This window comes from Drosophila sechellia, chromosome X (genome assembly GCF_004382195.2).
Source record: "Drosophila sechellia strain sech25 chromosome X, ASM438219v1, whole genome shotgun sequence".
Taxonomy (NCBI): Eukaryota; Metazoa; Arthropoda; class Insecta; order Diptera; family Drosophilidae; genus Drosophila; species Drosophila sechellia.
The window spans coordinates 10,191,825-10,215,137 of record NC_045954.1 but is presented as its reverse complement, the minus strand read 5'-3'; the positions used below and the strand labels follow the sequence as shown (position 1 = coordinate 10,215,137).

Below are 23,313 nucleotides of genomic sequence, written 5' to 3'. Positions count from 1 at the left end.
ACACCGGAAATACACATAAATCTCGACATAAGAATCCTTGAGCAAGAATTTCGGTAAATCGTAGTCAGCACTAAGTTGAGGACGGGAATAAACATTTAAGGTTGAAAGCCACGTAAACAGAAAGTAATTTAATAGCTCACAATTATTCTCATTTTTCCAGTCAAAATTCACTTATTATTTGTACCACTTTGTTATATTTTGCAATACTTAAACATTAATATTCATGTTCTTTATTTTATGCGTTCGAAAAAAATCACTGAGGTTGAGGGTAAATGGTGGATAATACAAAGAGTTCCTGGAAGCGGGGGAATTAAATTAAATTTCAGTATCTGCTCGCTTATTGAGGCCACTGTGCAAATATTCATGAAAACAAAAAGCGCCATCAAGTTGTTCCACGAATCTCGACAGCGGTTGCATATTTGAAATAATTTATAAAATGAGCGGATGTGAAAACCCCAAACAAACGTGTCAATTTAATTTGGACTTTTTACGCTTATTCCCCCAATGTGTAAATATCATTTGTAAATATTGAACAATAGAGTCAATCAAATGCGGTAACAAAATAACAATACAAACTGCAAATACGTTTCAGCAAATAATTATGTTATTTGCTCATATTTACCTGTAAACATGTACTTATTTATTTTGATTTAATTAAAAGGCCTGTGGTCAACTGTAAATTTAATGTACAAAATGCCAAGTTTTCCAATGTCCTGTGTATTGAACGAGTGCCCTCCGACATTTTGCCAAATCGAAACCAGAAAAAAACTCGAAGTTTAGATCCTTCCTGATCCCTATACCCTGTGCCAGGCTTCTATTAACTGCCAAGATTAACGAAACGCTACCAAATATGCTGCAAATATGTAAAAATGAACGAAAAGGTCGTAAAAAGTGAAATGGCATAAAACCGGGACCAAATCATGAACGCGAACAAAACAAAAAAAAAGAACCAGACTGCATCAATAGACAGCAACATACAAGGGGCCAAAGTAAACAAACAAACAAATAAACAGTCGTGCAAACAAAGAAAACAAACAGATATATAATACTAAAAAACACTAAATATATATACACACCCCAGTCGTTTAAGGCAATAAAAACTCGAACTGCGCTCACACCGAAATCAAATGAAACGAAATGAAATACGCTCATCAGATGTCCAGGTACACAGTTGAGATATGTACATATATAAATAGATATATATATATTCCCCAAAACCCATATACATCCATTTTGGCAGCGTACATATGTAATGCACACCTGTATAACCAACTTTCTGTCATTTCTTCACCTCCGACGTGTCCGACTTTTGCCCCCTGCTCCTGTTCCTGCTCCTCCTCCTACTGACGATGATGATGATTCCAATGATGATTATGATACACTGATTATATTTTATTGCCCAACGAAGTCCAAACAGCAGTAGCATCCACATAAACACCAACCACAAGCGCCAGAATCGCTTCACACAGCTAATGGACCGCCTGCCCCTGGGAGGGCTCAGTTCAAGCTCGGCCAAACTGGGCACACCGGGGGCGCCACAAGGCCACAACCAGAAACAGTACCAGTACCAGAATCAGAGCCTGAATCCGAGTCCGAATCAGTATCAAAATCAAGCATCAATGTCCTCGTCGCTGAGCAGCCTGAATCCCAGCAGTTCGCAGCTGGAGGTGACTTCTGCTGGCGACAATCTTCGCCGCTCCGTGAGCTTTCTCAGCGAGGAGCTGTTCCTGGACGTGGAGACCGGCGAGGAGTTCCATGATCCGCACAGGTAGTTGGTCCTTCAGTAAACAACATACCAACTAACACACGCACACACCCCAACCAACACTCACACACACACACTTGCAAACGCGAACGCCTGCTGCACAGATGCTGCTTGGGCCACTCGGGCGCATACTTAATGTCCTGCTAAGCAGCAAGGAGCAGCATAATAAAGGAAAAAACAATAAAAACGGCGAGCTAAATATTCAGCTGACAAGTGGATGGCCATGCACTGACAAAAAACAAGAGGAGTTCGAAATTTAAATACAGTAATTGTTTGTTTAAAGGTCCTCAAAAATTTAATGACCATGCTTTTATGACAGAATATATTTAGCAGTTTTCCATTTCACTGTCTTCATCATTTTTTTATTGTCTCATACTAACATAACAAAAAAATCTCTTTTAATTAAAAAAAAACTCTCCTCGATTAGATATAAGATGTTAAATGACAAATTTCACTTATGTCATTTATCGCCGTGCAGAAATCAGAGGCGATGTTACCTTAAGTAGTAAAATCTGATACAGAATGCTGTGCTAGGCATGTTTAATGAGTAAATATTTAAAATGCCATTCCACGAGAAAAACCTTGACGGTGCGTCCACTTAAAGATGCCAGGCCCCGATTGAATTATGTGCACAATCTTTGCATGCGAAAGTGAATAAGACCCTTCTCAAATCACGACAACAATACCGCACTTAATATCAATAAAACAATACGGCTGTCCAGAAATCAGAGTATAAATGAAGATTTGGGGCAACCGAAATACCCATTTGGGTCTTCTACCCGCACTCGTAGTCATACTCGTACTCATACTCATACTCGATTCTCGATACTTAGGCACGCGAAACAACTTTGTGGCAATGGGGGATCGGGATTAGAATTCGCATTGCAGATAAGTGGATTAAGTGGCATCGGTTGACCGCCCACTTTAACGCCCAACTAGGTGTGTTACACCAAGCCAAATTAAATTTCGATTTCCCTGAAAATTAGGTAATTAAGCTATTCAGTCCAGGTGGCAAGCAATTAAGCAAGCTTAAGTTTATTACTGTTTTACTACTAAGAACCTAGATATGTTCATGATAAACGTACAACATCATTTCATTTAAATGTAATAATATTAATAAGTATTAAACACTTGCACCTTTAATACTATTTATAATTTATTCATCAAATTGACAACGAACCCCCGTTAGCTCTGCACTTCCGTTTATCAGTTCATGATTAACTCAGCTCACCTAATTGTTATTGCACACAATGAGGTGCATGTTTGGGTGTTTACTCGGATTGAACGGATTGAAATGTCCCCGTTTAGCATTTGACACTTCCTCTGCGGCTTACCGCTCCATCAATCACGACGACATGCGGCAAATTAATTAATTACTAACCAGCGGCAGCTGATGAATAGCGGCTGAATAATGTATTTGATTTAGGAACTCAGCATGCCCACGCAACTGCCAAGTGTATGAATTGAATTAGCGCAGCGATGGAGATGCCGCCGCATTCGTTTTCCATTTACGTAGATGACCGGTCACTTGGTCACTATTGACCATACATGGCAATGCAATTAATCGCAGGGAAGAATGTGGATTCCGATCCCTGATCCCCCATACCCTGGCTCCCTGGCTCCTGACAATGGACACCACCTGCATTGAGTGCAAATTACCTGACCTTGCCGCTTGTTGACATTGCGCTCATTCGATTTGCCTTCTTACCCATTGCGAATGCGATTTTATTTTCTGCATCCCTCATCCTGCATCCTGCATCCCCGCAGCCGACTGCCTGCATTATCCTTGATGCACTGACATTGGCATTGGTTGGCATTGGCTGGCATTGGCCTTGGGCCGTTAATTGCATCACAATGGCCGCAGGTGGCGGTGCCGAGAGCTATATCCACCGATAGCTATTTTCCACTGTCCAATCGCGAGTCCCATCGATCAGCCGCTGTCATAGCTTTGGATTAACAGGTGTCTGGTAGTTCACGTTTAATCAGAAAAAGCGCCTCTTTCATCGTTCGGCGATTGCGTTTTCAAGTTGGTGTCATTAAATCGAGATTGCTGTCATTTCGCTCCATCTTCATCTAGTAAATCACCTGAAAGTAATCGAGTGCCAACGGGAATGAAGTTGGGCATTAGTTTCTGAAAGAAATACACATAGTGGGTCCTTCGGCAGCTGCGTAACCAAGTTTCTATGGTCATTTGCCGTAATCGGTAAGCGGACTTATAAAATGAAAATGAAAAATTAATCGATACTCAAAGACGGCTTACTGATTTTTTAATTATGCCAAACGGAAATCAGCAAATGACTGCAGTCAACTGAATGATAAATATACAGTAGATCGCATTCTCAATTAAGCAAATAATATGTAGGTATTCATTTTTCATAGCATAAACATGCATTTATTCTCTTTCGCAAAATCTGGTTTTCTTTCGTAAATGCAATTTCGTTGAAATGCAAAGCTAATCAAAAGAAAGAGAAACCCTGAGTTTGGATTTAGATATTGATTGGATAGACTATTTATATTTACCACACAAAAATTGGGAATATAAGAAACAGCATAAGCCTTGATAAAATCACAAATTGAATAAGTGTGTTCTCATCTTGTTATTTAATAAAAATGCATTCAAACGAGCTGTGAGCTTCGTACATTTTTGTGCAACATATGGTATGCAACTTAATATGTTTCAAAATCCTCTTGGAAAAGCCTTAATTCGTATTATATTTATTGCAAGTATGTTATTCCTTGGCTGTCAACCATTTGGTGTAATTCGATACGAAATCCCTTTCCAAGAATGGAATTTCTGAATATTGAAAAGCTGAAACTTGATACCGAGTTGAAGAACTTTTCCTGCTTGCCTGTGTACTTACTCTTATTCAAAAAGTTCTCAGGCTATATATATATATATATAAATTTCAGTTTAATTAAGTCTTGTGCTTGCATTCAGAATGTATTTCGGCTCTATTATTATGGCAATATCAATGGTTTGTTATTCGGCAACGAAGAGCATTATGCAAAAATAGAATTTGTGGTGATGCTGTTGCATCGGCAATCTCGGATTGCAGTTTTAATCAAGCCACACCCTCCGCCGTATCCCACAGAATTTCACAGATTTCGCTGCGAAATGTGAATTATTTGGTTTTCGAACCCCGCACGCAAATCTGCAAAAAGCCGCAAGCCATACGCTGTAAAATTAAACTTTTGCCACTTTCGCCCCCTTGTTTTCTCACCTCTTTGTCCCGGCGGAAAACGTTAGTGAAGTCGTTTGCTCATTAAATTTTAACTATAATCTGGGTAAAGTGCGTTCTTTCAAGTCAGCTCATATAGCCAGCACTTGTGCCATTGTTGCATAACTACACTCCTTCATGTTCCAAAAATATGTAATCATATCAGCTTTCATCCTGAAGGCAAAATGGTTTTGCTCTACTTCATAAAAATTACAATTAGTATATCTAGCAAACGTGCCAATACATAATGGCAGACAATAATAAGCATTAATTATACATTGAATTAATTATTGAAGCCACCATTTGTTTTCCTTGGATATGTTTGTATCCGAAAGTATTTTTCCGGAAATACACGACCACCTGTCCCTTGGGCATTTGGTTGAACATAAATTCTCTGCGCTTTGAGGGCAAATGATGAAAATGAAACAAATTAAAACACTCAGCTTGAAGAGCTGTGGGCCATTTGGCATATGACAGCTACACGCTGAAGGACCGAAGGACTGATGGACCCTTCTTTGGGAAGGTCCTTGTTGCGAGCAGTATCTTTATTTCGCACGGCACGAATTTTAATTGCACATTTCTGGTCTGGCATTTGGTTGCTAAGCCAAGAACTAAGGATCCGGACCTCAAATGCAACACGGCTGGGGAAATAGTAGTCGAAATGGGAACGGGAGCGGTAATACGACTGCGAATAGTGGTGCGCTGATTGCAGATGCAGCACCTGCTAATTGCCCACCTGTCACAAGCAGCCAGGTGAAAGAGCACTGAAAAAAAAAATACAGAAAACACAGTACAAAATTATACAAAAATATAAATATAAAGAAGAACATATTTAGCTTTCTATTTATAAAAAAACATATTTAACATGGCATTGACCTCATAACTTGTTAAGTTGCTTATTTTCTCGCAGTGTCTTCGTTGGTGGCCCAAAAGGTCGCCCGTGTGGGTGGCTGGAAAATGTTGGCAAACCGCACTTTCAGCCAGGTCGGTTGGCCTGACTTGCGGACCAGTGACAAGTTGATTGTCGTCCCGGGTTGTGCCGACCAGGCCCAAGAACTCCACGTTCTTTGCCCTTCGAAAATGTGTGGGTGAAATCGAAGAAGAGGACCAGAACTGGACTCACCTCCTCCTCCTCATTTCGACTTCTCGATTTGTAGGGGCGATAATTTGCCAAATTGACTGCATTCTAATTTCAGCCACAAGGCTTCTGCGGAAAGGAAATTAAATTTCTGAACCTATTACTGACCGACGTGTGAAGGGGCAGGCAGCATGTTGCGGTTATCGAAAGGGTCTGGGATTTCGCTTTGGGGTGGCCGGGGTGGCAGTCATGCCACACAATTGGCCCCTTAGTGCATCAATGATTAATGAGGCCTGAATTGCACACGTTCGACCAAACGGAAGTCATTGGTATTTGTGCACTCCAAATAAAGCCATTTTAAAGCAAGCCAGTTGGAGTTGAGTTGATTGGCTTGGCTAAAGTTGCCAAGAATAAATATTTGGTTGTTGGCCATTTTAGTTATTTTGATAGCTCGTATAAATATTAACATACGTAATTAAGCCACAAAATATAGCGTTTACTAAGGTATGCATATTACGTATTTTGCATCATCTTATTATGTGATAAGTTGGTTTCCTTGTTGAAATCTGAATATTTTCCCTTTTCACCCAGATCCACTCATCGTGATGAGTTTGGAACGCAGCGTGTTTACAAGAAGACCTCGCCAAATTGTGTGCTGACTTTATATTTACCCACTCGCGAGATAACACTCACCGGAAATAATCCGTCCGTTTTGAGGGGCATCGTCTACGTGGATCCGAAGGCCATCCAGGGATATCGCGTATACGCCCAGCTGACGCTGACGTTCCGGTGAGTTTACGCCCTCTCTTCATTCCTCGTAATGGTCAACCCGTTAATGGTTCTGGCTTGCTCAAATTTTGCCGATTTTTCCATTCCTACTTTAGGTATGGCCGCGAGGATGAGGAGGTGATGGGTCTGCGATTCTGCAACGAGGCCATCATGTCGCTGCACCAGATTTGGCCACGACTCGAGGAGCCCACGCCCGAGTCCCTCAGTCCACTGCAGGTAATCCCATGGAATTATGCATGAGGGGTTCCGGGGATTTCAGGTTCGAAGTCCTTCGTCCTTCTTGCGCTAACACTTCTGTGCGCGAATATGACGGGTCCTTGACCGACAGTTGAAGGGTGAGCTGTCCAACTTTGGCATTAACAATTGATGACGTTGCGGAGGAGAGCTCTCGATTCTCCCCATCCGCAATCCGTTCCCACCGCCCCATCCTCGCCTTTCTCACTAGCCCCACTCCCCAAAATCGCGCTACCCAAACCGGAGAATCAGCTCCATCAATGCGACAGGGGAAAACGGCTCAGTGCACAAGACCATAAATAATTGGACAATTTGCTGGGACTTGCAACGCCATCATTTGGCACCTCGGCGTCCCCCGATTGGGGGGCATATGAAATTTCAGCAGGACTTTGGCAGGATTCTTCCTGGCCAACAGCAGCAGTTCACAGCCACAACTTTAGCCTTGATTATTTAACCGATGGGGCCACACATTACTTTTGTTAGACGTTAAGCTAATGCACATTCAGCGAACATAATATCCAAACAATATTCAAAATTCTATCCAAGGTACATTATATTTTATAAAGATATATTGAATATAGCTACAAATGGTACCCTTTGTAACCAGATATTCACCTTGCTTCCTTATGTCTATTTTATTGTCCCAGACTTGACTTATAGCTCTGCTTGATTTAAACCCCTTTTGAATTTCGTGAGTGGTAATGTTTAACTGTCTGGATGACGAACTGTTTCAATGATTTGGTTTCCCCTTGAAACCCCACTTCAGATCAGCATTCCAAGCCCCTTAGCCACTTGTTTGCCCTGCCCCACGGATTTTTATGAGCAGCACGTTGAGTCCGTTCGTCCGTCCGTTCGTCTGGCAATCCGTCCGGAATCCGTCCGGAATCCCGTATCCGGATGCTGACATCTCACGTGCGCCCTTGGATATGTGTACGTCGTACACCGTAGGTATACTCGCATGTGTATAATGGACACAACATGATGGGTGCCGTTGTTCCTCGGAAGTGTAGTGCCTTCGGGCAGTTTGGTGCACTTAAACCAATTGAAAATCAATTTCATTTAACTAAAAGCCAAACAAATGTTTGCCATTGCCTCGCCGAATGCTTTGTGCATTGTTTCAGGCCCTTGCGCGAGATTTCTATGGGTTCTTCGAGCACTCTTTGGACGGCTGACCGAAAACTTTCGAATTCAACTTTTCGCATTTTTATTAAATTTGACATGGAATAATTTATTTGTTCCTGACATCCCATTTCCAGGACAACGAGTGCCTGAAGGACACGCTTTCGTTGTCCCGAGCAACCTGAGAGAACACGCGCAAATGATTAAACTTTTATAAATATTCATTTGAGTGAGCAATGAGCACTTTATGCGATACGTATACATGTTAAAACGAACTGTTAAACGAACTTCTTAATTACCGCATTTAAGGGCTTAACAAATTGTACAAGCCTTGGGGAAAATCAATAGATTATCACGTAAATACCTTGGCAGAGGAAACTGCCTTTAGCTCTCAGTTAAATACATGCCGGCGCAAAAAAGGGTCCACTCTAAAGTGCCTACATAGTTACAGATGTGCATAATCAAATGCAAATGAAAAAGTACACAAAAAAGGAGAAGCTAAAATAAAGCCAAATGATAAATAAATAAAAACATTATATTCTTGCCCGGCGAATAAGTAAGAGAATCAATTATGCCAATCCTGGTATCGAGTTTCGGCTGAAATCGAAATGCTAAGCTGCGCCATGCCCCCATTCATTTGCCTCTTCTCATTTCAGGAGGCCTTGATGAAGCGCCTTGGCGATGGAGCCCATCCCTTCACCCTCTCGCTATCCTCCTACGCCCCACCCAGTGTCCAGTTGGTGCCCGCCAAGCGCTACTACGGAGCACCCATTGGCACCAGCTACGATGTCCGCTGCTTCATCGGTAAGTCTTGGGATCGCCTGGGACGCAAGCATTATATAGAGGGGAAGCTATGAAATGAATCCTTTGAATATAGAATACATATATAAATACATCTGAATTGAATCTCAACACTTCTAGAGGAGGAAAACACGAAACTGCTCGTCTAGCTAGCTACTAAATATTAAGTCGAAAAATATGAAATTGCTTACAAGTTATTACTGAAAAGGCCCAACCTAGCCTTGAAGTCCTGGTCATGTTTAAGTACACACGCGCTGACTACAAAAGTGGTCTGGCGTGGAGTGGAGTGTCTTGGGACTGGGTCAATTGACGGACATCTGGCTTCACCTGAAGCACTCACCCGCATTGCTGGCATCTCCCACAGAAACCACCTGACACAACTCACAACGCACACCTCACACCCGCCCAATCAAACCCAATTGAAGCGCCATCAAAGATCCAGACATCGTCGCCAACTGAATCCAGTGGGTGACTTGGACTCTAACAATCACGTCGATTTCCAGCGCTCAATTATATGTGTATAAATATCCATTTAAACACCAATGGGCCCGCCTCCAACAATCTGCCTTCCCTCAAATCGAATCGAATCGAATTCATCGCTGACGTCATTGCAAGGGGGATTTGTGATTGATTTTTTATTTTCACTTTTTGTTTTTTAATTTTGTTTTGTTTTTTTTTTTTTTATTTGACGGGGGGCGTCTCGAAAAGGGACAGCCCCAGTTAATATAAACGCGCGAAGGAAAGTTATTTTTATAAATCCAATTTGACACACCCTTGCCGCTTATATTACGAAACAAAAAAATCCAATTAAACTCGTTAGTTTTAAAAACAAAATGGGGTATATATTTTTATCGAATGCTGCGAGTGCAAATAGGCTTAAAAACTTGTCAGCAACATAATAAGTCCCCTGTGCAAGTGTGTAATAAAATCAATATCAAAAGCCGTCGGCTCGGATTCAGGATCAGATACAGATACAGATTTGGATCCAGTTTGAGATTCTGTTGATATTATTTTAGTCGCTCAGTGGCGCCCGAGGGTAAATACGAATATGTCCGTGATTCCATATATTTTTTTTGGTCGGAATATACGCACTGTGTGCCATGTAATATCCTGTCAGATGAAACTGTGCGTTTTGGCCAGTGCCGCCAGCCAAGACGAAACTCTGTCCAACTTCCCAGCACCCATCCTCACTGCCACTTTCCACTTCTGAGTGCCAGCCAACGCCTCTGTCTCCAGCACTCGTACAATTGTTGAATATGGCATGCAAAGCCCAACTGCGGTTGCCCCGGGCAACCCACGCAGGACACAGGACGCAGGACATCCTGGGCAGAAACGGGGGCCTTGGGGTGGCCGGGACATGGACAGGTCCTGCTCCAGCTGCCGCTGCTGCTGATGCCTCTGTGGCTCTATAATTACACGATATCAGCCGGTTGCTGGACCAGAATCCCTATTCCGCCACATGGCCAGCAGGTTTGGGGCAATGTGGTTCGCTGCACAACTTACAATGGAAAATGGGAAATTAATGGTCAGGATGAGGATGAGTAAGCGTATCCGAACATATTGTTTTATTGTTTGATCGAGAAAAAGAAAAGCAGCACTCCATGACAACCGGTTGAATCAAGGAGTTGCAGTAATTAATCTGGACTGATTGCCAGCCGATTTCAATTCCTAATTCCAAATTCATTAATTTCGTTATTTACCTTGTTTAACTAGGAGCTTCGAAGTTAGAAGGGGCAAACGGAAATTGAATGCGTTATTTGTAATTTGATAATTTGTAGGGCATATTTCAATCAATTATTATTGATGATATAATTATTGTAATTTACGTGGCAGCTTAAAATGGAAACGATTACAAGAGAGCAAAGGGCCACCTTAAATCCACAATTCTTTGTAAATTTATATTATATATTTATATAATTAATATTTAAACGTGAAATGTTTAAAGCATTACATATAAACCGATAAGTAAAAGAATAAGAACAATGATAAAAATACTATAACATTTTGATAAGATAATTAAGAGATCTGTATCAAATTGACAACCCAATTCACTGGATTTTGAAAATCACTGATATGGACAACATATGCACAATACACCTACTATAACTTAAAGCCCCATTATCATGATCGCACGCCCCTCATCCCGTATCGTTCGTATCGCCCCCGTATCCAATCCCATAGAGCTTCTGAGCGACGACGAGCCAACGTGAGCAGAAGCCAAGATCAAGCGCCCCAATCCGCTGGCCAGGTGGGTCTCCCGGCTCTGCTGGCGCGGCTGCTGTGCCTGTATGTGCACGGCGCCCGACCAAGGTATATGAGGCAATATCTGATTGATCTGATTGTGAAATGGTTGTGTGGAATGTGGACATCGATTCCGGATCGAATCGCATCGGATTGGATTGAATTGGATTGGATTGGATTGGATCGGTTCAAGTCGAATCGAATCCGATCGGATCGGCCATGCTATCGGTGTCGTCTTTGTCCTGTTGCTGCTCGTGATCGTGCTCCTTTCCATTTCCGTTTCCGTTTCTACATCTGTTTCCGTTTCTGTTCTATCTTTCACTCTCTCTCCCTGTCCCTGTCTTTATCTCTTTTTTGTACACCCCCCTTTTAGTGTTGGGAAAATTATTCATTTAAATATATTATTTTAGCCTGATTTCTAAAATATAATCTCCCATTATCATTTTTATGAGATTTTATGGAGGTTACATTAAAGATGAGCTCCCAACACTTCGCTAGCCTCCACCCGTTCCCTTCCGTTGTTGTGCTCCATCTCTTTTGCTGTTCGATATAGCCCACCCGTTAGAACCCCGTATTGTGTCCTTCCTTCGACTTGCATCTATCCATCTACCCATTTACCACTTTCATGTGTATCTTTCACGCCATTTCTGTGTGCTCCACCTTCATTTGTTTCATGTTGAGTGTGTTTGCTATCCGTTCAAGTGGCCGGCTGCCTGCCTGAGGTAATCGAAAATATAATAACGAATCTCATGATCACTTGCCATTCGGACGATCGACGGACCAGGACTGCAAAAACAAAAATTTTAAAACACCAGCAAAATTATAAGGATATTTCGCCTAGAAAGTCCTAGCAACAATTGAAAAGCTTTCGCAAGCGTCGGCGACGGCAACGGCAGCGGCAAACGAACTTCTGAATTCTCATACCTAAATCAATTAATCAATTTCTCGTCCACCTCTTTCGTTCTCTGTCTATTTTCCAACTGACGGTTCAGCGGACAAAACGGATGAGAAATTCCATCGCCGGGCTTCGGTCAAGATGGGCGTACGGGTCATCTATCGCACGGATGTCTTTCATCAGCACTTGGCGCCGGAGCAGTATGCCGCCTTCGCAGGGCGTCAAAATAACGCCCAATCGCCGCCGGCCAGTGCCACGCCCCCGTCATGCGGCGAGGGCGGCGAGCAGCACACCACCCACACCCATCAGCAATCGCAATCGCAGCCCACTAGCGGATCCAAGCACAAGACGAAGTCCGAGCGCGGTGACTCCTTCCCCAAGTTGCGTCTCTCGCCGAAATCCTTTCGATTCAGCGGTCGTTTCGGGCGCAGCAAGAGCGAGATCGAAAAGTGTCCCAATGATCCTTTCCACAGCTACAGCAAGTCCTTCCAGGAGGTGAGTTTAAATTGCATGTGATAGTGTGCCTATTCGAACAACCTTTCCCGACTTTCAGCACTGCGACAGCATGCTGCCGCCGCACACTGGAGCCGGGGTCACCGGCGGCATCGGTGGCGTCAGTGTGGGTCCCTGTGGCGGTCCTCAAGGATCCGTGGACAAGCCCTTCCTGCTGCACGACGGCCGGGTGGGATTGAGGGCCAGCTTGGACAAGGGCTGGTATACACACGGCGAGGACGTTCAGGTGACCGTCAATATACGCAACGATAGCCGCAAGACGGTCCGTAAAGTACGGGTAAGTTGCAATGGAGTTACCCAGGAGTTACCCATTCTCCCAGATGCCTCGGCCATTCCTCAACCATTTCTCTGGTTATGCAGGCAATCATTTGAATGCCATAACGCATACGCAACGTGGTGCAGTCGAGGCGAAGGCTGACAAACTGTTGCTTTTAGGTTTCACCTGGAATGCAGGCTTTTGTGGGAAATATCTAAGGTGGCTGGTGAAAAGCCAGGGGTGTGCCTAGGTAAATGGAAAACGAATTAATTTGATTGGTCTTAAAACGTTTTGTAGAAACCTTAAACAATAGTGATTCAAAGCGGCAATTACTAAAGTACTTAGTACAAATGGTGTAATTTAGAAAACAATAGTCGCATTAGTCGGCGGGTCGTCGATTAGGTCAGTAATTGGCTTTTGTTTAGAGGATTAGTGTCCCTGTTAGGAACTTAACGGTCGGCGCCACTGATTTAAGTTGCATGCCCCTGCTTGGCAACGAGCAGCGAAAACTATATTCATCGTAGTCGACTTTATTCCTAGGATACAGACACACACAACCACACACTCACTGCGGTACATAATCTGCATTGGCACTTCGTCTATGCAAACAAGAGGGGTTTGGGATCAGGAAAAAGCCAGGAGGTTTTGATATCCATTACTGGGCGGGTGTGCCTGAAACTGGGAACATCTTAAATTTATTAAATCAAATTTGATGTTGGGTTCAAAGTTTTCGAGGGAGAGAAAGGAGCGTTATTAATTAAATGAAAACATACATATATTTAATCACATAAGCAGGCAGCCCGTTGTTCAGTCAGTGATGTTAAGTGTCAATTGTGATTTGTGTCTGCAAGGACTTGCTGCAAGTTATGACAGTTAATCAAACGCTCCCTTGGGCCAGGCACTTCTAGTTAAGCTGATTGTGAGTTGCTTAGCTCCACCCTTCCAATAGCAATGAGTCTCGATGCCAAATGAATAACGATGGGGATTGATTTGCAGCTTACTGGGTTATTCGAGACGGGAGCTTCCTGGACTTTCCATTGTCTTTTGCTTGGTCCGTTCCTGTAACACTCATCCACACACACACCTATTTCCACCTCAAGCACTATTCTAATGAAATATAGCAATTACCAAAGATAATTTTCAAATTACTGCATGCCCATTGAATGTGATTCAATTAGAGACTCCCGTTTAACGAAAAAATATGGTTAAAAACCTTAGAAAAAGAGTTGAAGATGTTCTTATGCCTAGAATTCTAAGGAATTGATTGATTTGGCTGCGATTTACTTGACATTTTAACCCAGCATGCTGAACTCCTTCAAGCTCTATTATTTTAATATTATCATATGCAAAACCTTGGAATTTCTTCCTTACCCGACATCGCGTGCTAATCGCTGTGGGGTAATGGAAAGATTACCCACGCACCTGGTGTTGCCCCGAAATGAAGGGAATGACAGACAGAAAGACAGGTGGACAGAAAGTGGGGGTGGCGACAAATCGAAAGGATCCCATGGGTCCAAGGGCTCCAGGACTCCAGGACTCTAAGACAGGCAGTTGATTCCTTAAGCACACCCACTCACGCACATATGCAAATTGCGCTTAGCCGAATGAAATTGTCAAGCGAAGGACACTCAGCACCCTTCCCGCACAGATTGCTCAAGGGGGAAGGAGGAAAAGGATCTGAAAGGCTGGCAAAAGACGCAGTTAAAGTGAAAATTGTGTTTATACATTTTATGGGCTTTATTCCACCCACCACCAACTCCTCCCCCCCTGTTTTTCAGCTTGACTTTTTATTGTGCCCCGAAGGCCTTTCTATGTGAGCCGCACACACCTTTCTTCTGGTTCCTTTGGCATTCATAGAGCCTCCATGTGTTCACGCCTGCCAGCCCGCCACCATGCCACGCCTACAAACACGACGACGCCTACCGTAAAAGGCAGACTGTATTTAACGGGAAATGGAGCGCACAAAAGTGTGCTGTAGTTTTACATTGTGCCGTGCTATGCCTAATCCGTGCCCAACCCTCCCCTTCCTATTTCTTTTTTTGTATCCTTTTTTTTCCGTATCTACTCCAGATTAACCATCAACGTTCCCCGATCACGTACTCAAAGAACGCGAAGATGAAAAACGACTTAATGTAGCAATAGATTATTGAGTTAGTACTGCAGCCTCTTTTTATATTTTATTAGCCTAAATTTAAAAAATATATATATGTATATATGTATTTAAAAACCAACAGTAAATCATATGGGTAGTTGGCCCTGTTAGCCATTCATTTTCTTCATTTTAGCTGTGCCACCTGTTTTGGCAAAGTTATGGACTATGCTCAGTATTAAAATATCAGATTTTTTACATTTATCTTTGGGTAAGAAATAATCACTATTTCTTCGATAGCAAAATAGTAGTTGCCCAAAAGTGGAATGGCATACCTCGTTGAATTCGTAGTAAAATTTCCTATCGACCTGTATTCAAAATTTAAAAATAAAATTTTTTGCCATTTTTCGCAAATTTTGATGATGTTACCCCTTATCGAAAATGCGAAAATTTGGCAAAAAACTTTTTCTTTTTGCAATTTTTTGATAAAAATAATGACTATTTTTTCGATAGCAACAAAAAAACAGGTCCGAAATTGGAATGCCATACCTCGTTGAATTCGTGACAAAATTCCCTATCGACCTGTATTCAAAAGTGGAAATTCAAATTTTTTGCCATTTTTCGCGAATTTTGATGATGGAAAATGCGAAAATATGGCAAAATTTTTATTTATGTGAATCATAAAAATAATTATAGGGATAGTTAGCTATGCTTATTAGCAGCACAAAACAGTCTTCATTTTAGCGATGATACCTTTTTTGGCCAAGTTATGAAGAAAACACCGTTAGTAAATATCCGAATTTTAGCTATATTATTATTTTGTTTGATTTTTATGTGTTATGCAAATATTTTATTGTCCAACCGATACAAATGTGTACGAGTGGCCGGACGACGGAGTAAGCTGGTTCCGGCCTTATGGCTGAGTGGCTGCAAATTGACTGCCGATGTCATACAAGGAGGAATGAAAGGGAAAGAATCAGTTGGCCCTCTGGAGCATTGAATCGCCATTTAATTACGGGCCGGATATTACCCCGGCTGGGGCATGGGGCCGTAGCTGGAGCAATCCTTACTCTCACTTGGTCGACAAACTGGAATGCATCTAAATACAAGAAAATGGAACTCGAGACTACTGCAATATGCATATGGCGAGCACAACTCAATCGTAGAAGTACTTCAGGACTTTAGAACGAAATGCAATATGTTCTATCCTGCTGCCTGTCGCCTGTCGTCAATTGTTATTGTTTATTTTTATTGTAGCCCCATTATTTTCACAGCACATTGTTCAATAATGAATAGAATAGAACACTACAAGTACAGTCGTCGACAGATACAAGTTATGACACTTACACATGGCACACACTCTTCTCTCTATTTTAGAGCTGAACTGATGACAAGGTTATGTGCACATATACATATATTTATCAAGTGAATTATATCTGTTAGCATTTGAGGCCTACATTTTTCCAACTGAAAAATGCATATTTAACTTAGTATTTTGTTGAAGTCCTTTTTTCGGCATAGAGAAACGGCCATTAAGCTAACAGAAACCTTAGGAAAAAGACAGAAAAAAGGTCAAGGCATTCATAACGAAGCCAATCAAAGAGTTAACTAATGCATATTACCATTTGGGATAATCGGCTGTTTTGTGAAAAGGCGAACATTTGATTGATTGCTGCTGACATGGGCTGCACATAAAAAGAAATCTGAGCAATTCGATTTTGTATTTTAATACTCGCCAGATATTTTTTTTCAGTTTGAAAATTAATAAGAAATTTGGGTTGATTCCAACGAAGTGAACAGAAATGTGTGGAATTATAGCAAGCACTTGTGAGATGTTTAAAATATTTATATTTATTAAGAATAACATATTTTTCGGTTTGTCATTCGCCGAACTCAGTGGAATGCAGCAGCATTTAAAGAATCACATATTCTGAACCGGAAAACTAGCCAACATTTGGTCTGCATAATTTAAAGGACCTGCCAAATTTCCTGTTTATGTCAAATTTCAATTCTCAAATGGCTCAGGGCATTGGTTAAAAGCAGTAAATAATATTCTCAATTGGTTGTGCTTCGCTTTGTTCCATTTGTTGCAGTTTTGGTCGGCAAAGGGAGAGTCCTTGCGTCCTTTCTACTCGCTCTGAGCCCCTAGCCAGAGTCCTTGTCCATTTGTGACAAGTTTCTGCCATCTTTTATGCAATCGCATAATTCGATTTGATTTGATGGCCTTTTCCGTGCACCTCACGCCCGTTTTGTACTTTTTGAGCCCCAGCAAGAGAGTCTAAATGTTGATACCAAACTGAGATTTCTTGTGGGCAAAAGGACCGCCTGGTCCTCCAGCTCATTTATTTTATTTTCATCGTGCACTTTGCGCCTTATTAAATATGTACGTTTCTTTTTGTGTGTGTGTGTGTGTGCGATTCTGAATGCCGAGATTGCTTTGTACTTGCTTTCTGCTTTATTTTTTTGTAGTCAACCAAAGGCAGGCAGCAAATGTCAAAAGTTACCTTGGGTTCTAGGGTAACTTGGACATCTGTTCCCCAATTTCCATCGTCGCTGTGGAGGTGGCATTGTTGGTGTGGAGCGATTGAACGAGCTGGGTGCCAGCAACAAGTCCTTAGGCGGACGAAAGTCCTTTGGCCCCAAAGCCAATTGAAAGTCGCCCAGCAGTCGCACAAAGGAAAACGGCGACTCAGATGACGACCATTTAAATGCTATACGGAATTGAAAACTGTGAACTGAACGGCTCGATGGTAGATTTTGATTGCTCATTTCGATTGGCGCGAGTGCGAGTACGATTTTCACGGACTCTTGAATACAAAAATCAAACCAATATAGGCCCATGTATATGCTGCACTGAGAAAGTTTGAATTGAATTATGAAATAATTATGAAATAAATACCCGATTTAATGTGACGTAATTCTTCTTGGGCCAACATGGCGGATGATCAATTTTTGGATGTGTATAAGTATAAGCTTAATTCTTTCATAAAAAAACGCCTATTGTGTGGCAATTTTATAACACTTCGATGTCCCCAAATGGTAGCATTTGTTTGTTGGCCACATAGGGGAATACCAAAAAAATAAATGAAGCCTAGATTGCCGATAAAAAGCGGTGAAATCTCGCAACGAAAAATCGACACTGATGAGCTGCCAATATGTGAGTCCTGGCCTGGGCTTTATTTATTATTTCAGCTATTTCCTTTGATTTTGCCTTCCCTCTTTGGTTTTTTCCATTTTCCCGCATGGCCATTCTTACACGACCACTTGAATGGACGGTAATTGAGTGCATTATCTCAGATTGGCTGGAAGATTTCGACCAGGGACATTTTGTCCGCAGCCATAAAATAATGCTGAACATCGTTTGAGCTTGTCCAAAAACAAACAGATGCCAAGAGGTTAACTAATGGAATTTCGCTGACTAGACAATACTCTACTGGGAAACTTCTGAGAACAGTGTATCTTAGAGTAGTGTAGAGTACTTTTCTATTGGATTATTGTGTGTTCAGGTTATGCGCTTTTGCCAAAATTGTGGGGCGTAACCCACAGAAATTGTCTTCTCCAATTACACACACCCGTCACCTTTTGGCCATTCCCTGCTCCACTTTTCACCCACTTGTCTTCCATTAATATATGTCTCTTTTCCTGGATTTTCTTTTGGGGCTCACCCCGAACAGGTCTGCGCCATCCAGCACGTCGACGTTTGCATGTTCAACAACGGCAAGTTCAAGAATGTGGTGGCCGATTCGGATAATGTAACACCGCCGGTGGATCGCACAGTGGCCGCTGGAGCCTCGTTAAATACCACGTTGACGCTCCGTCCGCAACGCGGTCCCACCAAGAACTGGATCGCCCTGGAGGACACATTGCAGCGGAGCACCGAGCCGGAGGAGATCACTGGCGCCATCGCTGCTTCGGCCATCCGCTCGCCTCACTTTGTGATGCAGAACGCCCAGCTGTTGGGCGGTTGCGGCCATCCGTTGGGCAGTCCGGCCCTGGTTACCCCACATCCACACCTCTGGCAGCCGGGCTCGCAAGGTCAGGGTCAGCCGGGTAATCCCAACTCCGGCGGCGGCAATGAGGAGCGCAACGTGTTCGCCATCTATGTGTCCTACTACGTCAAGGTGAAGCTCACCCTGAGCGGCATGGGTGGCGAGCTGTCGCTGAAGTTGCCCTTCGTCCTGGTCCATGTGGATGAGACCCAGCGTCCGGGATTCGCCTCCGCTACGCTGGGCGAGCTGCGTATGGAGATGGAGCGTCTGGCCCTACATGATGCACCCGTGGGCAAGCGTAATGGTCGACGCCAGGCACAGCCGACTTCCGCGGAGATCGGAGATGGACCCTCCACCAGTGCGGCTGCCGCCGCTGCAGCCGCTGCTGCAAAATCAGCCACCCAATCCTCCGGGAAGTCAGGCGGGCATCTGGACATGATTGAGAGCCTGGACGATGAGTTCAACATCAGGGTTCCGGTGCCAAGGAACGGCTCCCATAAGCGGCGTTTGCAGCGCAGCGAGACCTTGGCCCGTGATCTGGAGGAGCACGAGGAGCATGGTCCGATGCCCGAGGAAGAGGACCACATCGTTCAGATCCACTTGGAGCAGGTGTCACCGGACAGGGACGAAGTGCAGCAGGAGGAGCGTGTGCAGGAGGAGCAGGTGAGCCACGCACCCGGAGCCGAGACCGGCGCAGTCCCCAAGTCTTCGAATGTGTGATTCTGATTGTGGTCGCAGATGTTTGCCAAACGCAAGAGGAAGCCGTAGTACCGGATTCCCCAGCTGGTAGTATAGGAATAGTCCAATGTCCAATTACCATTTCCCAGGACGCGAAAATCGATCGGACAATACAGTTTTTTTTCGTTCTTAAACCGATCAACTATTTTATTTATATTTTGGTTACATTTTCTAGAGCAGTTTCCTGTTCTTCTTTTTTAAGACTGTTAAACAGTTTTGTGCTCTAGAAATAGAAAAATTCAAACGTCCAAAAACTATTCATTTGTGACAAATAATATAACGTATGTCTATTGAATTGCAGGTTTGAAATTGTTAAATAAAGACACTTTAGATTTTTCAATTCAGCAGCATTTTAAAAATAGAAGTTTTCGACTTAAGCTGCTTGAAATGTTTTAAAACGTTTTTAAAGTATAAGCACCAACTCTCGTAGTTGCGGCCACTGTAAATTTTAATGAATAACCATTCAGTTTCGGTTTCAGCAGTCAAATGTCAGGAGTTAGAAGATAGGTACAGTACCCATTATGAGGGGTGGGCAATTCGAAAGGGGTCTATAGGTATTAAAAAGTAGATGGTTTCCAAAATCGGAGAGATAGAAATCCAAAAATTAATTAGGTGGCAACGGCATTCCCTAGGAATTAGACAATGAATTGAGGTGAAATTTTTGCAGTTTGATTAAAACGGATGTGAACGAGTTGCGACGAAGCAGTTGAAATTGAGGTAGTCGTAGATATAGTTAAGATTTATTATTTGATATTAGCCATGCAATGCGTTGAAATTGATGATATTTTGCGTGGATTGGCAGGATAGTGTAGCAATGTTATAAAACGGCATCAACAGTATTGAAATTGAAAGGCAAGCCAACCCAAAGCAAAGTCAAAACATATATATTTACATAGATCGTAAGTGAGTGTGGTTCAAATGAGTTCGATATACAACTAAGCATTAATTTACAATAAGAAGTACACGAAAATGCCAATTGAAAGCCCATTTTTCAAATCGCACAGATGTCACCACTATCTAAATAATCATGTATTTACTGAATATTAAATGTTTGATGTGTATTTACAAGACGACAAGGAAATATATTACAGAGGCCAAAGGCACAGGCAAATACACACACACACACAAAATTGGGTGTAAAAATCTCGTTGCGGTTTCAAGCTGACAAAACGTATTTACAAGTAATCAACCAACCAACCAACTAAAAAAAACACAAAATGACAAACACAACACATATCTGTGGGTTTTCTGGCTTTTGTTGCCAACTACAATGTATTACTGTCGCAATGTATTGATTTAAATCTATGGTCAAATTAGCTGAATTAAGCAGACAGGTGTCACTCGCTAAGGGTGATTCTATATGATTGTGGAAGAACTAATTCTAACGACAAAGTTCCGAACAGTATGGTAAACACCCACGAAGGATCGACACTATAGCTATAGTTTTTTAAATCGTATTGAGACACCTAGTATATGTGAATGATAAGGTCGGGGATCCAGATACCTAAGGTGTTTTGAATAAATTGTGGAAATATCCTGTTTGAAAGCGGGACAAACTTAAACCACCAAGAAATGAGAACCTATGATATCGAAGATTTTTAATGTTAGCTGTACGAAAAATCCACATGAATACTACGATGATGAGAAGGGGATAATGAAAATGGAAAACTGACAACAATATTAATAGTATTTATGTGTATATGTGTCTAGAGTTAATGTGCAACATTGAAACACACTGAATAATGATGAATTTATGAATGCAACACGATTAGGCAATCGCTATGCTCGGCTTACGCAATCTGTGTGCAGATCGACATCCTGATTGATATAGACATTTAAATCTAAATAGAATTATATATATATATTTATGTGGGTGTTGCTTTGACAAGCCAAGCTACTACTTCAATTTCGAAACCAAAAAACAAAAAGAACGCTACACTAACGCAAAGGCGAAAAAATAAACTTAAATGTGATGCATTTCTATGAATACACTAAATGAATACATAACCCTATATACAATCATATATGTATACACTGTATCCGATGGCTATTTAGTATTAAGACTCTCGATCCGCAACCGCATTCCCTTTACTTTAAGAGCTGGACTCTAATCGCAGCCAAGGATTGCGCAAACATTTCGGTTCCCCTCCTATCCCATTCGATTCCGTTGTCCTTTCTGTCTCCGGAGCTCCAGAGCAGCACAGCCAATTGATTAATGATGAATCCTGGCCATGGTCAGCAATCGAAAGTGGGTGGAACTCCTACCATAACCATGGATACTGCGCGGTGGACTCTGGGGGCAGACAGGCCGTCCTGGAACATCTGAGAATTTAATGAAATAAATGTTAAACATAAAATATCACAAAATTCTCGCTTGTTTTCATTCTCAGCATGGCGATGGGGGGATTGTTTTCTTTCCGTTTGCTTGGGGCGCAGGAGAATGGAATGGAAGACGCGGTTCCCAGCAGGTGGTCCAAGATATTTGGCTCTTTGGGCCAACCATTAAGCGACCTAGCTGGCTAACATGGCTTGTCCCTCCTGGCAATCAGCATGGAGCTGTCCACAAGTCTTAACGCCCCCTTTTACCAACCCCATCACCCACTCAGCTAGCCAGATTTCACAGGCATCGGACCCTGTTGATTAACATGGCAAGTTAAGTTCTTGGCCACAGGAAGCTTTTCGGAGTTAATGGTTAAGAAAAGCTATGGTAATAGAGCCAGGAAACTGGCAGCTTTCTAAAGCTCGCAAGACCAAGTTCTATGCGGGATTAAACCAAAACCAGGCTTAAAAAAGCTTTTGTTTCTCAGTTAATTTGCTAGCGTTTCCTGAAAGCTTTCATCAGTAAAAATGCATTAATTTTCAAATCAAACGTAAAATTATAACTCAACTATTTTAAACAATTCCACCCATACTTTAAAGACACAATTCACATTAAGTTTTAATTAATTTTTATTTGATTTTTAATAATAAATATATTTATCTGTTATACGTTTTGTGTTTTCGTATTGCTTTTTCTCTCTCTACACTTCTTCGCATGGGTTTCTCACTGTAGTACTTTGTATATTTCGTTACGTTTATTTATTTCATGTTCATATATATATATTTACATATATATAAGTTCTCTTATGTTTGCATGTGTGTGTATTAATATGAAAACTAGTATGCGAATGCAGCTCACACACACACATATGTATACCTCACACACACAAAACTGATGCTGATAATTGGGAATTGTGATTGCTAATAATCGGGAATAACAACAAATAGTTAGTGTTAAAACAACAGCTCAAAGCTAAAATGCTAGATCGTTCCACAGTTTCAGTTTTTCTCACATTTTCAATCATTTCTATATCGGTTTACTCGTAATGCAATTAATTGACTTGTTTGCCGCCAGCATTCTTTTTCGATGCGTATTGATTCAAAACCACAACGTACTCTTGACGAAATAATAAGAAATCACTTTTATCCCCATCATTTTAAAGCTTCTAATTTCGTTTAATTTAATTTCGCTCAAATCAATTGAAACCTAAAAGAAAAGACAATATATGCTTACATTTGTTGGAGGAATAACAATTTTTAAATTAATTT

The 23,313-nt window shown here is 42.0% G+C and overlaps 2 protein-coding genes across 2 annotated transcripts in view; both read left to right on the top strand.

Annotated features, from left to right (window-relative positions):
• Positions 1 to 22,092, top strand: part of LOC6617551 — a 55,156-nt gene extending 33,064 nt beyond the window's left edge. Inside the window, exons 3-8 of the mRNA XM_002041829.2 lie at positions 6,653 to 6,850; positions 6,946 to 7,066; positions 8,860 to 9,007; positions 12,238 to 12,635; positions 12,694 to 12,930; positions 18,673 to 22,092. Of these exons, the coding sequence (XP_002041865.2) occupies positions 6,653 to 6,850; positions 6,946 to 7,066; positions 8,860 to 9,007; positions 12,238 to 12,635; positions 12,694 to 12,930; positions 18,673 to 19,707 (2,137 nt within the window). The 3' untranslated portion in view covers positions 19,708 to 22,092. The remainder of the gene's footprint in view (positions 1 to 6,652; positions 6,851 to 6,945; positions 7,067 to 8,859; positions 9,008 to 12,237; positions 12,636 to 12,693; positions 12,931 to 18,672) is intronic.
• LOC116802188 lies at positions 1,386 to 1,772 on the top strand (the record flags this gene model as incomplete). Its single annotated transcript, XM_032725728.1, has 1 exon — positions 1,386 to 1,772. A coding segment is annotated over one exon (387 nt), but the record flags the coding sequence as incomplete, so codon positions are not given.
• Positions 22,093 to 23,313: the final 1,221 nt, after the last annotated feature.